At 36.3% G+C, this 14,535-nt stretch overlaps 1 protein-coding gene across 4 annotated transcripts in view; it reads right to left on the bottom strand.

Moving 5' to 3' along the window:
- Nucleotides 1–14,535, bottom strand: part of GCC2 (GRIP and coiled-coil domain containing 2) — a 63,409-nt gene that overhangs the window by 19,326 nt on the left and 29,548 nt on the right. For all 4 annotated transcript variants that reach the window (XR_009210156.1, XM_058429175.1, XM_032178556.2 and 1 more), the window contains 11 exons: nucleotides 14,174–14,274; nucleotides 13,951–14,049; nucleotides 7,752–7,871; nucleotides 7,121–7,285; nucleotides 6,393–6,497; nucleotides 5,249–5,411; nucleotides 4,683–4,783; nucleotides 4,514–4,591; nucleotides 3,771–3,908; nucleotides 2,601–2,722; nucleotides 400–576 (listed from right to left, as the gene is read on the bottom strand). Coding sequence is in view for 3 of the 4 variants with exons in the window: in XM_058429175.1 (XP_058285158.1) it covers nucleotides 400–576; nucleotides 2,601–2,722; nucleotides 3,771–3,908; nucleotides 4,514–4,591; nucleotides 4,683–4,783; nucleotides 5,249–5,411; nucleotides 6,393–6,497; nucleotides 7,121–7,285; nucleotides 7,752–7,871; nucleotides 13,951–14,049; nucleotides 14,174–14,274 (1,369 nt within the window). In the remaining variant the exon portion in view is untranslated. The remainder of the gene's footprint in view (nucleotides 1–399; nucleotides 577–2,600; nucleotides 2,723–3,770; nucleotides 3,909–4,513; nucleotides 4,592–4,682; nucleotides 4,784–5,248; nucleotides 5,412–6,392; nucleotides 6,498–7,120; nucleotides 7,286–7,751; nucleotides 7,872–13,950; nucleotides 14,050–14,173; nucleotides 14,275–14,535) is intronic.

Genomic DNA, 14,535 nt, shown 5'->3' with positions numbered 1-14,535 from the left:
TGAAGACAGAATTGCAAAGATAAGTTGCATATTCTTTTTCAGTTAGCAACTATTTGGGTGTTTTCTTCTAGAAAAAAAAATGCTTATGATTTGATACCTGGGTTGGAAAGTAGTACGTTTTTGTTTGTTTTTTTAGAGAAACATCCTAGCCAAGAAGGCTGTAGGAGACACAGAATACTGGATGAGCAGATAGACATTTATTGTTCTTAAAAATGCAAAATACAAAAGCAATGTAAAAGGCGAAGCTCTAAAGGTAGATAAAGCAAAGTTACCAAGCCTTTAGAAATGTCTATTTTTTATTTTCTAATCTGCATTCATCTCAAGGATCAACATATTAGAAGTTTCAACAAACAAATACATTGCTGTCTGGTACAGTGTTAGTGCTGCTAACAGCCTTACTTTTCCCGGAGTTCCGCCTCTTTGGACACAGTTTCCTGCAGCATCTTGTTGTGCCTTTCTAGCAGTGTATCATGTTCAGACTGCAATGTTTGAAGTTCAGATACATTAATCTGTAAGTTATTTTGGCTATCTTGTAATTTGACTTTTAGCTGGTCAATCAGCATTTCCAGATATTCCCTAAAACAGAAATACACAGTTTTAAAATTTTTTGAAAAAGGTGAATTTGATTTTGTGGTTTTAAATATAGTTTAACCATTTAACCTTTCAATGCCATACTTTTGGATGATTCTAAAGGAAATATAATAGAAGAATTCAAGACTAGGATTAAATATAATACAAAAGATATTATAGCCAGATTTAAAATCTTAGGCACTACAAATTTACAAAAAATGTCTCCAAAATTTAGAATTTCATATTCAAAAAGGGGCATCAAAATCGCCTATTTTATGTTACAGGACTATGTCAGTTAAAGAAAAAACCTCATACTATTTTTTTTTTTTTTTGAGATGGAGTCTGGCTCTGTTGCCCAGGCTGGAGTGCAGTGGCGCAATCTCAGCTCACTGCAACTTCCGCCTCCCAGGTTCAAGTGATCCTCCTGCCTCAGCCTCCCGAGTAGCTGGGACTACAGGCGCCCACCACCACGCTCAGCTAATTTTTTATTTTTAGTAGAGACAGGGTTTCACCATGTTGGTCAGGTTGGTCTTGAACACCTGACCTCAGGTGATCCGCCAGCCTTGGACTCCCAAAGTGCTGGGATTACAGGTGTGAACCGCCATGCCCGGCACACTCACATAGTTCTTAAATTGTTGTTATAAGAATGGTACGTCAGACCAAGTTACAGTGAAAGATTATCCCTGAAGAAAAGCAGGTCTTTTTAGACTTGGAAAAAACACTAGGTGGAAATAGTTAAAATCCTGATTCTGCCACAATGAGTTCAATACACTATTAGTTTCTTTTTTTAAAAATGTATTTATATTATAAGAAAGTAGAAGGAACACAAAACATTTACATTCATATAATGTGAACTTAAAATTTAGGCATGGTCAAAAATGGCTCTTGAAAATGGTGACATTTATATTTATGAAATGTATCAGTATCTAATTTCCCCTTTATATAATGAGCTACTGGAGAGAAAATACCATGTTTCAATCTACAGTCTCTATATTTAATAGATTCCTAAATTAAAGTAACAGAAACATAAACATACAAAAATTTCAGAATAATTAGTCTTGTTTAGAACAGTAAGAGCCAGATGTAAAACTGCTTTGAATACTGAACCGCTACTCAAAGACAAAACACAGATGCCATGGAATGCCCTATCTCTCTCTTACTCCCAGTACAAACAGGATCTGTATGCTAGTTTTAAAGCAGCATAAACAATATACCATTCAAATAGAACTGAAATGGTCATAAATACGAAAAGTTTAATTCTAGACCAAAATTCAGTACTAAATTTAAAATTTTTGAAAAAAGTAAAATATTTTAAAGCAACTTCAGTTTAACCTAAATTAATGGCAAATAAGTATACTTAGCATTTTAATTTTTACTTCTAAATTTTCAAAATTGGAAAAACAAATCATAATGTAATTTTAATGCCTGTATCTCTACCATGACAAGATCTTATTAAGATGGAACTGTTAGCCTATTATCTCATATCCTGGCTTCACTGTGCACTTTAACATCTAATTTTAGAGTTTGCAACAGTGTCCTTTGTAATGAAGTTTCCCTGTTACTGTCTGCAGACATAGTGAAGCCAAGAAATTCTGTTCTCTTTGGTAACAATATACATAATTTCACAGTTAAAAATCATAATAGGATTTTAGGCCGGGTGCTGTGGCTCACGCCTGTAATCCCAGCACTCTGAGAGGCTGAGGCGGGTGGATCATCTGAGGTCAGGAATTTGAGACCAGCCTGGCCAACATGGTGAAACCTCGTCTCTAATAAAAATACAAAAATTAGCTGGGCATGATGGTGTACGCCTGTAATCCCAGCTACTCAAGAGGCTGAGGCAGGAGAATCACTTGAACCCGGGAAGTGGAGGTGGCAGTGAGCTGAGATTGTACCACTGCACTCCAGCCTGGGCAACAAGAGCGAAACTCTGTCCCAAAAAAAAAAAAAAAATCATAATAGGATTTTCAATCTACTTGGTGAAGAACCTGCATTGTGGGAGGAAAACTCTGCATATTTAATTTAGACTTTACCTTTCTTGCTTAGCGCCCTCAGTTTCAGCCTGAGACACAGATTTATTTTTCTGTTGTTTTAGAACGTTATGAACTCGGACTTTGTAGCTCTCGAATTCAGAGGTTATAGTAGCTTGTTCTGCCTATAACATTTAAAAGAGAGAAACGTTTTCTATTGTAACAGGGTCCTTCTATTTTCTTTCAGAGATTAACAAATTGAGATAAAAACCTGTTTTTGAAAATGAGAAAAATGGCTGACATTCTTTTTGGTTTCTTGATTAACCTTGCTAAAAAGCATACTTCTGTTGGCTTTAGACTTAAAAAATTTTCTTTTTAACTGATACATAATTGTACATATTTATGGGGTGCATTTGATATTTTGATGGATGCATACAATGTGTAATAAGCAAATCAGGGTAATTAGGATATCCATTGCCTCAAACATTTACCAGGTCTTCATGTTGGGAGGCCTTACACTTTTTAAAGACCTCTTAATAATATATATTTTCTGATAAGAGATCCGTTTCTACCATGTCTTCTACCCTGGTAGATTAATTTATTAACCATACATTTTATAGTGACACTATGAGCTTTTGGAACTTCATAAACATTTTCTTTCATGATATCCCCTTTTTATAAATTTGAGAAAAATTAACTCAAAGAAATTAAGTTATTTGAACTTCAGTTTTCAAAACAGGGTGGTAAGTGTTAAGTTCCAGGTCTTCCACTTTCTTGAAGTGATCTGTAAACTCCCACAACAGTGTTGCCATGATTGCTTAAATAAGACCTGCATCTAACACAACCACTGCACTGTGTCTGTTCTGGATGATGACAAGAAAATAGGCCCCCACAGACATGCTATTAAAATGTTATTTTATAATCATTTAGCCCTAAGAACTGTAACACTTTTCTAACAAAAAAAGTTTTATAAATAAGTGACACATAAATTGCAAAACAAGGTTGAAATGGAAAAAACATCATGTTTTTCCTTTTGGCAAAAAAAGTGATCCAAGTTACGATTAGGGTTGGCATGGGATTGGGGTTAGAGCCAGATTAACTGAAGAGGTCTTAACCTAATAAGTGCTCTTAACAGCAAAATACTAAAAAGGGAGAGCACAGCCCTGGAGTAAACCAATGACTAGCTGAGAATAAAATCCCAGTGGCTTGCTGTGGCTGCCCTGAAGAACGCACCTTGGCAGCACGGCTCTCTTCCTGTAGTGCTGTCACTCTCTGCTGGTACGCACTTAGCGTACGCTGGTGCTGTTCTGCAGAGGTTTTCAGGTGCTCGTGGATTTTGTGCTTCTCTGATGTTATTTCAGCCAGCTGTATCTGGGGGTAAATCTTTAAATTTAGCTTTAGAAAATCCTATCTTCACTAGTTAAAGAGGTTTTCCTTAAAATACAAACTTTAGGTTTGAGACATAAGTACATATAAGGCATAATTAAGTAGTGAAATATTTTTATGTATTATTATTGAAAAAGTAGAGACAAGTAGAACATTTTCTCACTAAGTTATCTTTTCTTAAATCACCATCAATTAAAAAAATGAAAATCCCAGACTACATATTTAACATACAATGTTTAAATACTTCAAGACATTATATATATAAAAGTATACACAAACATAGCAAACGTATAAAATCATCTTATAAACTGTTCCTTGTGACTGTAATATCATTAAGCTCAGATGCAGGCTTATTTTATTTTGCACTATTCTGTAGTATATTACGAATTTCCAAATGCATGAAAATAATCTAGCTTGAGCTAAACAATATACTCCAGTTATATGCCAGACTTGATTTATTGTTGTAACTTCCTCAAAATGTTGAGGAATCTTTCTAGATATCCTTATAGGATAATTAATAAAATCTCTAAATGGTACCTCACTTCTACATGAAAAAACTTTTTTTTAATCTTAAAAAGTAAAAACCTTACTTTATAGACTTCTACTTGCTGCTGGCTTGCCTCCAGCTCACCTTTTAAAGATGCTTGAAGTATTAAGTGATCAGTTTCCTACAGAATGAGAATCTTGGTTAAATTTTTTAAAATGTTACTCATAAATAATGAATAAGTACTAAAATATGAAACTGAGAAATTAACGTACTGCTTGCTTTGAATCTGCCAGTTCCTTTTTGGTTTTCACAAGCAATTGCTTGATTTTGGTGTTTTTTTCTTCATATTGTTGTACTGAAGACTGTAATGAAGCTAGCACAAGAAATAATTTCAGCAGAAAAAGATGTAACAATTTTTATCAGTGAATTTAAATACAGAAATAATGTCTTCTTTGTATTGGCTTATGTTTAAAATAAACCTGTTTTAGCTTTCTATTATGGAATACTTCAAACATATGTGACAGTAGTAACAACAGTGCCATAAACTCTACTGTACCCATCTCCCGGCTGTAACAATTACAACCCACAGACAATCTAGTTAACCCAGACCAGGAAACAGCAAGGTACTTAAGAAATGTTAAAGTGAATAAATGTGGACTATAAACATCTTAGTGGCAAATAGTTTTACACCGATTCTGGGTCCCCAGTAACATTTATCACTGTATTAAACATCTGACTGACAGTGAAAGACTGGTGAAATAAACAAGTAATGCCCCCCACCAAATCAAGTTGTTATGATGAAATAATTAAAAGGTAAAGTGAATTTTCTTTAACTCACTTATTTCTTCTTGTAGGGTTTCTTGTTTCTGTTTTTGAATTTTTATTTCTTGCTCCAAATCTTCTATCTTGTTGTTTTTATTAGTTAACTTTTGATTTAGTTCTTTCATCAAACGTTCATAATCAGCTATTTCCATATTCATCAATGTGGTTTGTTGGGCATCCTGCACATTTTATAAGTAAAATATTTAAACAATAGTAGATCAGTTCATTTGTAAATTTTTTTTTCATTTGTAAAATTGCTAAAATGATGCCACAGCAATAAATGGGTGCTTTTCTGTAATACTGAAATCATTTACACTGTAACGAAGAAATGAGGAGTTGGATATTTTCCAGTTTTTAATTTCACAAAATATTTTCTAGTAGTTTAACCCAACTTTCTTAGTTTCATTTTATTTCATTATAACTAACTACGACTGGCAGTTGTAGCTTGTGGAGCTCTTATTTGTAAAATACTAATATGTCAAGTGGCTCTTACAGTACATTTCTTTTTAGTTTCATCTTTGAAGGAGTAAAATCAGCCAAAGTTTTAAGTATAATACAAATTTCAAGCTTTGACATTAATTAAATCTTAATGTGTCATACAACAATCATGTATACAAAATGAAATGTCAAACCAAAATCTTGTAACTCAGGAGCCTAGATTCTTCTGAAAGGACTGGTACTTAGAGAAGTAAGTTAAATTTTCAATTTTTTGAGCGAATAATTTATAAAGCATTATTTTAGTACCACAAGTAACATTCTAAAATATTTCTTTTCAACACGTATAGAATAGTTTAACAATGCAGGCTGGGTGCGGTGGTTCACACCTGTAATCCCAGCACTTTGGGAGGCTGAGATGGGCAGACCATTTGAGGTCAGGAGTTCGAGACGAGCCTAACCAAATTGGTGAAACCTCGTCTCTACCAAAAACACAAAAAATTAGCCGGGTGTGGTGACGCATGCGGGGAATCTTGGCTACTTGGGAGGCTGAGGCACAAGAATTGCTTGAACTCGGGAGGCGGAGGTTGCAGTGAGCCGAGATCATGCCACTGCACTCCAGCCTGGACCGCAGAGTGAGATCGCAGAGAGAACACAACAAACAGAACAACAAAACAGAACAATGTGAATATTACATCAATTTTGATTCTAGTGTTTTATTTTACCTTTTTAACCAGCTCCAATTCTTGCATGGTTTTCTGAAGCTGTTTCTTTTCCTTTTGAAGTTGTACCTGAAGTTCTTCAAGTTCATTTACAGTAGTGGCATGTTCCTGAAATTAAAAATAAAAACAACTCACACAACCCAACCAACATTAAAAAGGTATTTTTAAGGGGCTTTAAAATAAATCTGACAGCTGGGCGCGGTGGCTCACACCTGTAATCCCAGCACTTTGGGAGGCTGAGGCGGGTGGATCACAAGGTCAGGAGATTGAGACCATCCTGGCTAACACAGTGAAACCCCGTCTCTACTAAAAACACACACGAAAAATTAGCTGGGCATGGTGGTGAGTGCCTGTAATCCCAGCTACTTGGGATGCTGAGGTAGGAGAATGGCGTGAACCCAGGAGGTGGAGCTTGCAGCGAGCTGAGATTGCGCCACTGCACTCCAGCCTGGGCAACAGAGCGAGACTCCGTCTCAAAAAAAAAAAAAGAAAGAAAGAAAATAAATCTGACATGCTAAAATACAAAAAGTTTGGTAGTATTTCAATGTTTAAAATATATACACCCCCAAATCACAGCATGGATTCTCAAATTTATGGTTGGTATTAAGGAATTAATGAACTCTGCTGTATTCATAAATGCTATTCTTTAGTAAGTCCTCCCTTCATTTAAATAATATTTTGGTAAATTCATCATATATATATGTGAATCAATCTCACAGGATTGTTTTTACCTTTATCTTCTGTTCTTTCTGAAGTTTTTCAGCTTCTAATTCTTTGTCTACCATTGCTTTGGCTCTCTGGACTTCTAAAATCTGTACTTCTAATAATTTGGCATTAGACTGTAGTGTCTCAATACGAGCCAGGAGATCTTCATTATCAGAATTTATTTTTTCACACTGAAATGAGAAATGATTCATTACTATAAACATGCAGAAAACATATACAGCAGAGGAAGAATGAACAGGTACATTAATGAGAATATTGGCATAGTGTGACAAATGAAGATTTCAAAGTCCATGCTACAGAACGATAATATTAAATTAAGAATCAGTTTTAAAATCTGTCATTGAAATACTAATATGGTAAACCTTACAAGAGACCAGGTACACTGGCAGAGCAAAGAGCAGAAATGAAAAACAAACAAACTCCCAAACAAACAACCCTCTAGGGGAACTGAGATTAGAATAATAAGCAAGATAGTTGCTAGCTGTTTCGTCTTATTCTTCTCTCTTAAGTGGGAAGGAGGGTAAAATAGGGGGGAATAAATTCTGTTTTTGACTATATTTTATTTTTTATGCAAAAAGTATTGAGATTAAAATATACCTGTTACAGTTTTCATTTTTGAATTTATTAAAAAATTACCTGCAAAGTCGAATTTCTTAATTGTCTTGTAAGGTCTTCAATATGATGCTCAAAATTATTAGCACGTTCTTTTTCCACATCCAGTTGCTCTGACTGCTTTTCATATTCTAATAACAGATTCTTCAATAAAAGAAGGATTTAACTTTGGTATATTATAATGCATTCAACAGGTGAGACTTCATCATCAAGCCACCTTAAGATTCATGAGTCCATTCTGGATGCTTAAAATATTTACCCAAGTTGAACAGAATACCTAACTGGCATTAGGTAATAAAATTAGCACATTTCGGATAACTTTTAGTATTGGAGGGTGGGGGAAATATATGAAAGAAGAAAATTTTAAATATAAACCATATAATAGCTCCAAGGTTAAATATTCTACTCATTAACAAATATGAACTTCTGAAATGTAAACACAATTTAAGGATAGATAAAAAGTTTAATGAACACAATTTAAGGAGAGGATAAAAAGTTTAACCTGGATACCTAACTCCACCTCAAGAATTCTGATGAGAGAAATATTCCAGGCCTGACCTAATATAAGGTAAAGGTGCTAATGAAAGAACACTGGAAGACATTCATAGATTTAGTCTCTTACACTCTGCAGTGATACTTTCAATATTTGCTGAAGAATCCAAAGCCAACTGAATTTTCTTTGATATTCCTAGTTGGCCTACTGAAGGAGAGAATGATCAGACTTTTTTTTGCCACACACAAGCTAATTAGGTTATCCAACAAAATATGTAAATGAGATTCAGTTTCGAGACTGCATGTCGTTCTTTATGTTTTTTTCTCTCTCTCTCCTTCCTTATAAATCCTGTTTTTGCCTTTGTTTCTGGAAAACTTCTATTCTTCCCATAAATGTGCATGCAAAATTATTAGCAAAATGGTGTTTTAAAAAAAAATTTTAGGCCGGGCGCGGTGGCTCACGCCTGTAATCCCAGCACTTTGGGAGGCCAAGGTGGGTGGATCACGAGGTCAGGAGATCGAGACCAAGGTGAAACTCCGTCTCTACTAAAAATACAAAAAATTAGCCGGGCGCAGTGGTGGGCGCCTGTAGTCCCAGCTACTCCAGAGGCTGAGGCAGGAGAATGGCGTGAACCCGGGAGGCAGAGCTTGCAGTGAGCCGAGATTGCGCCACTGCACTCCAGCCTGGGCGACAGAGCGAGACTCCGTCTCAAAAAAAAAAAAAAAAAAATTAACTTTTAAGTTCAGGGGTACATGTGCAGGTTTGTTATGTAGGCAAACTTGTGTCACAGGGGTTTGTTGGACAGATTATTTCACCATCCAAGTATTATGCCTAGTACCCATTAGTTATTTTTCCTGATCCTCTCCCTCCTCCTACCCCTCCACCTTCTGTTAGGCCCGTGTGTGCTGTTCCTCTGTATGTGTCCATGTGTTCTCATCATTTAGCTCCCACTTATAAGTGAGAACATGTGGTATTTAGTTTTCCGTTCCTGCATTAGTTTGCTAAGGATAGTGGCTTCCAGTTTCATCCATGTCCCTGCAAAGGATATAATCTCATTTTTTTTTTGGCTGTGTAGTATTCCATGGTGTATATATACTAATTTTCTTTATCCAGTCTACCACTGACAGGCCTTTCGGTTGATTCCAGGTCTTTCCTATCATGAATAGTGCTGCAGAGAACATACACGTACATGTGTCTTTATGACACAATGACTTACATTCCTTTGGGTATATACCCAGTAATGGGACTGTTGGGTCAGATGGTATTTCTGTTTTTAGGTCTTTGAGGAATCTGTTTTCCACAATGGCTGAACTAATTTACACTTCCACCAAAAGTGTAAGTGTTCCTTTTTCTCTGCAACCTTACCAGCACCTGTTATTTTTTTGACTTTTTAATAGTAGCCATCCTGACTGATGTGAGGTGGTATCTAATTGTGGTTTTATTGCTAGCACACTGTTTATGTTTTCTTGCAAAGTTTATATTTGGAAGTTCCACTGAGATACTATGCGTAAAAGAGAAACAACATTAACTAAGAGGACTGTGAAGCCTGGCAGTGGCCTTCTTGTGGACCTGGACCTCTTCTGTCTTTGACTCACCTCCGCAGGCTTCTCTGGTGGGGTTTTTTTTTTGTTGTTGTTGTTTTTTGAGATGGAGTCTTGCTCTGTCGCCAGGCTGGAGTGCAGTGGCACGATCTTGGCTCACTGCAGCCCTCACCTCCCGGGTTCCAATGATTCTCCTGCCTCAGCCTCCAGGGTAGTTGAGATTACAGGCATGTGCCACCACACCCGGCTAATTTTTGTGTTTTTAGTAGAGACGGGGTTTCACCATGTTGGCCAGGCTAGTCTTGAATTGACCTCAGGTGATCCGCGTGCCTCAGCCTCCCAAAGTGTTGGAATTACAGGCATGAGCCACTGAGCCCAGCCTCTGCTGGGTCTTGTGTGGCATTTACGCTCTTTTGGATCGTGCTTGTGAAATCTTTTTTTTGAGACAGGGTCTTGCTCTGTTGCCCAGGCTGGAGTGCAGTGGCGCAACCTCAGCTCACTGTAACCTCTGTCTCCTGGGTTCAAGCGATTCTCCTCCCTCAGCCTCCCAAGTAGCTGGGACTATAGGTGTGTGCCACTACAGCCAACTAATATTTGCAGTTTTAGTAGAGACAGGGTTTCGCCATGTTGCCCAGGCTGGTCTCAAAGTCCTGAGCTCAGGCAATCTGCCTGCCTAGGTCTCCCAAAGTGCTAGGATAACAGGCATGAGCCACCACGCCCGGCTCTTGCTTCCCAGATCGGATCCTTGACTAACGCACTTTTGTTTCTAATTCTAATTTACACATGGTCAATTATTTGACTCAACTGGTGGCTGACTGTTACAATTTGAATTTTGATTTTATGGTCTGTCCATTTAGTGATTTCAGTGGCAGAAGACAAGACTTGGGAATCTAGAATCTGGCATTTTTTTTTTTTTTTTTTTTTTTTTTTTGAGACGTTGTCTCGCTCTGTCGCTAGGCTGGAGTGCAGTGGCACGATCTCAGCTCACTGCAACCTCCACCTCCCTGGTTCAAGCAATTCTCCTGCCTCAGCCACCACGTCCAGCTAATTTTTTTGTTTTTAGTAGAGATGGGGTTTCACCATGTGGGCAGACTGGTCTTGAACTCCTGACCTCAGGCAATCCTCAAGCCATGGCCTCCCAAAGTATGTTTTTCTATGTTTATTTATCTGAATCTGCTACTTCTTGGCACACATGCATACAGGGTTGAGGTATCACTAGGGTCTTTTCTTTTCCATAGAAAGAAGATTCTGTGCTTGTTTAGTATTTGGGTAGGCTCCTCTAGAAATCAGAGATATTTATCCTCTTAGTCTCTATCTGGCCTTCTTCATTTTTACTCGTTTTTACTCATTCTGGTTCCAATTGCTGTCGACAGCTGTAAAAACTGAATTGGTATGCCAAGGCATAATAAATAATGGCTCCCTATGGGAAATTCTGATTTTAATCAAGTATTATTCCTAAGGGGAGTCTTGGAACAAAAACGAATGCCATGCATACAAGAGTCTACTTTCCTTACGTAGGGTAGACACTTCTAAACATCTGAATAATTACAAATTATTGTCCCTCTAGGACTCCTGTGTTCAGATCTTTTAATAAACTGATACAAGTTATTACAAGTGATTTGAACACTGAAAAAACTAGCCAAATTAACAAACTCCAAAAATTACTCAGTATCTTTATAATGATACATCCTAAAGAACCTAATAGAGCGTAGGTATATCTGTTTTTAAAAGTGATCAACATTCTTAAACATTTCAGCACCTCTGGTTCTACCTTAAATTCTGTCACATTTTTATATGTAAGTTTATATTACATATGAAAATATGGTAATGAAATTTGAAAATTTAAATTTATACATGACAAAGAATTAGTATACTTATATATAAAGATCTTATAAATCCATTAAAAAACCCATTTAAAATTTATATATGGGCTTCTTCACAAGACAAGTTACATGAGGAACTTGCTTCTTTACCTTTTAAGAGACCCTATAATCTATTAATTTCTTCCAAAGGTGGATCAGGCATATCAATTTCAAATAGTTAAATCTATCAATCTTTTCCTTTGTAATTCATTAAAATACTTTAGGTAGGGGTGCAGTAATACAATCTCTGCTCACTGCAACTGCCACCTGCCAGGTTCAAGTGATTCTTGTGCCTCGGCCATCAGAGTAGGTAGGACTACAGGCGTGTGCCACCATGCCCAGCTAAATTTTGTATATTTTGTAGAGACAGGGTTTTGCTGTGTTGGCCAGGCTGATCTCAAACTCCTGGCCTCAAGTGACTCACCCACCTTGGCCTCTTAAAGTGCTGGAATTACAGGCGTGAGCAACTGCACCTGGCCTAAATTTAGTATCTAAAGTTTGAAAAAGTCTTTTGTATCCAGAAGTCAAAGGATCTAGTATTCCATTCTAGGTTTTTAAAAAATATTTTTCACAAAATTTTTTAATCCATCCAGAATACATTTTGGTACATGGAGTGAAATAAAAACCTAATTCCTTAGAAGGAATTTCTTTCTTCATTGGTTTCTGTTTCAAATTTTACTGAGATGGTATAGCTTAATTGATGAAACAATAGATCTGGAACAAGACTGCCTGAATTAAAATTTCAGCTCTGCTCTGTTACTTGTTCTGTGACCCTGAGGTCTCTTAAGAAATCTGAGTCTCTAACTTTGAGTTCCTTAATCTATTTATGCCTCAGAGTCCTCACTTGTAAAGTGTTGATGCTAATATACTTGGGGGTTGTTTTGAGAATTAAGTGTATTGAGATATGTAAAGTGCTTAGAAGAGAGCCTGGCACCTGTTTGTTGTTATGCGGAAGTATCTATCTCTTCTGCTACATTAATCTGTACTATTCTTGCATCAGAATTCTACCACATTACTATAACTCTGTGATAAGTTTTAGTGTCTCTTTGAGTAGGATGTCACTTTTTTTCTTTTCATTTAAAAAAAATTTAGCTGCTCTTGCTAGTTTTTTACTTAAAACTTAGAATTCTGTCAAGATCCAGCCAAAAAAAATCTAACATTTTTAATGAATTTGTCTTAGAATTTATAAACCAATCTGAGAACTGATAGTTCAAATAATAGTCATCCTATATAAGTTTTGCAGTTTTCTTCATTAAGTGCCAAAACTTCTCATTTAAGTGCTTCCTAAGATTGGATTTTATGGCTGCTGTGGGATTTTTTTTTTCATCAAATCCCGCCTGATTACCGCTCACTTTCTTCTCCCTACCCACCTTACTTTTCTACACAGTATGTATCTTCTTTTTTGTATGTTTGCCTGTTATTGCCATTGGGATTTTTTTAAGTCCTAAGAGGACAGGAACTCAGTCTATTTGGTTGACCTCCAACCTGCCCCAGAACTCAGAACTCAGTCTGCCATTTAACATTTGCTGAATGAATACCTGAAGAAATCTAGTGATGTTTATCTTGCATTCAGTGATTTTGATGTACTTTAATTTTTAATTCTTTTTAATAATACATTTTCATGTTACTAAGGTAAACAAGCAAGCATATTGCCTCCAAATAACAATGCTTCACCTTGTTTAAGCTTCAGGTTTATTCACTTGGCCAGAACAATATTAAATAATCACAGTAGGAATAGGTTATCTTTTTGTTACTGATTTTATTAGGAAATCCCAAAACAAAATTTCACTTTTATAAACAACAATTTAAAGGCACTATTTAGGCCAGGTGTGGTGGCGCATGCCTGTAATCCCAGCACTTTGGGAGGCCGAGGCAGGTGGATCATGAGGTCAGGAGTTCAGGACCAGCCTGGCCAGCATGGTGAAACCCTGTCTCTACTAAAAATACAAAAATTAGCCAGGCATGGTGGTGCGCCTGTGGTCCCAGCTACTTGGGAGGCTGTGGCAGGAGAATTGTTGGAACCTGGGGGCAGAGGGTGCAGTGAGCCAAGATTGAGCCACTGCACTCCAGCCTGGGCGACAGAGAAAGACTTTATCAAAAAAAAAAAAAAAAAAAAAAAAAGAAGCAAGCCACTATTTAAAGCTTAACCACTTTAAAATCTTGATATTAGGATTCTATTACATTGCACCCCAAAACAGAATAAAGATTTACTAAAAAATACAAGGTGATTGTTTTGTGGATAATAGTTTTACATTTCTACTACATTTCTTAACCTAGAAGTTATGATTACAACTTTTATAACTTGTTATTAAAATGACTATTTTTACCTTATAGCTTTCTGCTCCTTGAATGAGATCTCTCATGGAAGCAGATAACTGGTCCTTTTCTGATCGAAGACATTCAAGTTCTTCCTTTACAGTCTGGGTCTGTTTTAAACACAAGTAAAATTAAAAGAGGCTTTTTTTTTTTTTTTTTTTTAATGGATAGAAAAACTCTTGATTTTTAAAAATGTAAGATTCCTGAATCTTACATTTTTTAAAGTCAGCTCACCTCTTTTCTGCTGGAATCTAGTTCTTTCTTTGCCTTTACGGCAACTAATTTTATCTTATTTATTTTCTCCTCCTTTTCTTTGCATTCTTTTTCCAGATTTTCTAAAAGTAGAAAATAAATGGATTACATACGAACTCAAAAGGAAAAAATTCAAATTACTTGCTTATTTTAGCCCTAGATTATTTGGGAGCACAAAATTGGTAATTTGATATTAAAATAAGCAGTAAAAACAGTAATATCATTTTTTAAAGTGGAAGCTTATTCGTTATGTGAGGCAAACAATGTAAAAAGTTTCCATTGTCTTTAATCCTCCAAAATAGTCCACTTTTTTCTAGCCGTTTCATATGTTTCTAGGAATTAGA

This window comes from Hylobates moloch, unplaced genomic scaffold, assembly GCF_009828535.3.
Source record: "Hylobates moloch isolate HMO894 unplaced genomic scaffold, HMol_V3 SCAFFOLD_15, whole genome shotgun sequence".
Taxonomy (NCBI): domain Eukaryota; kingdom Metazoa; phylum Chordata; class Mammalia; order Primates; family Hylobatidae; genus Hylobates; species Hylobates moloch.
The sequence above is the reverse complement of the archived record's forward strand: the minus strand, read 5'-3'. Positions and strand labels throughout refer to the sequence as shown.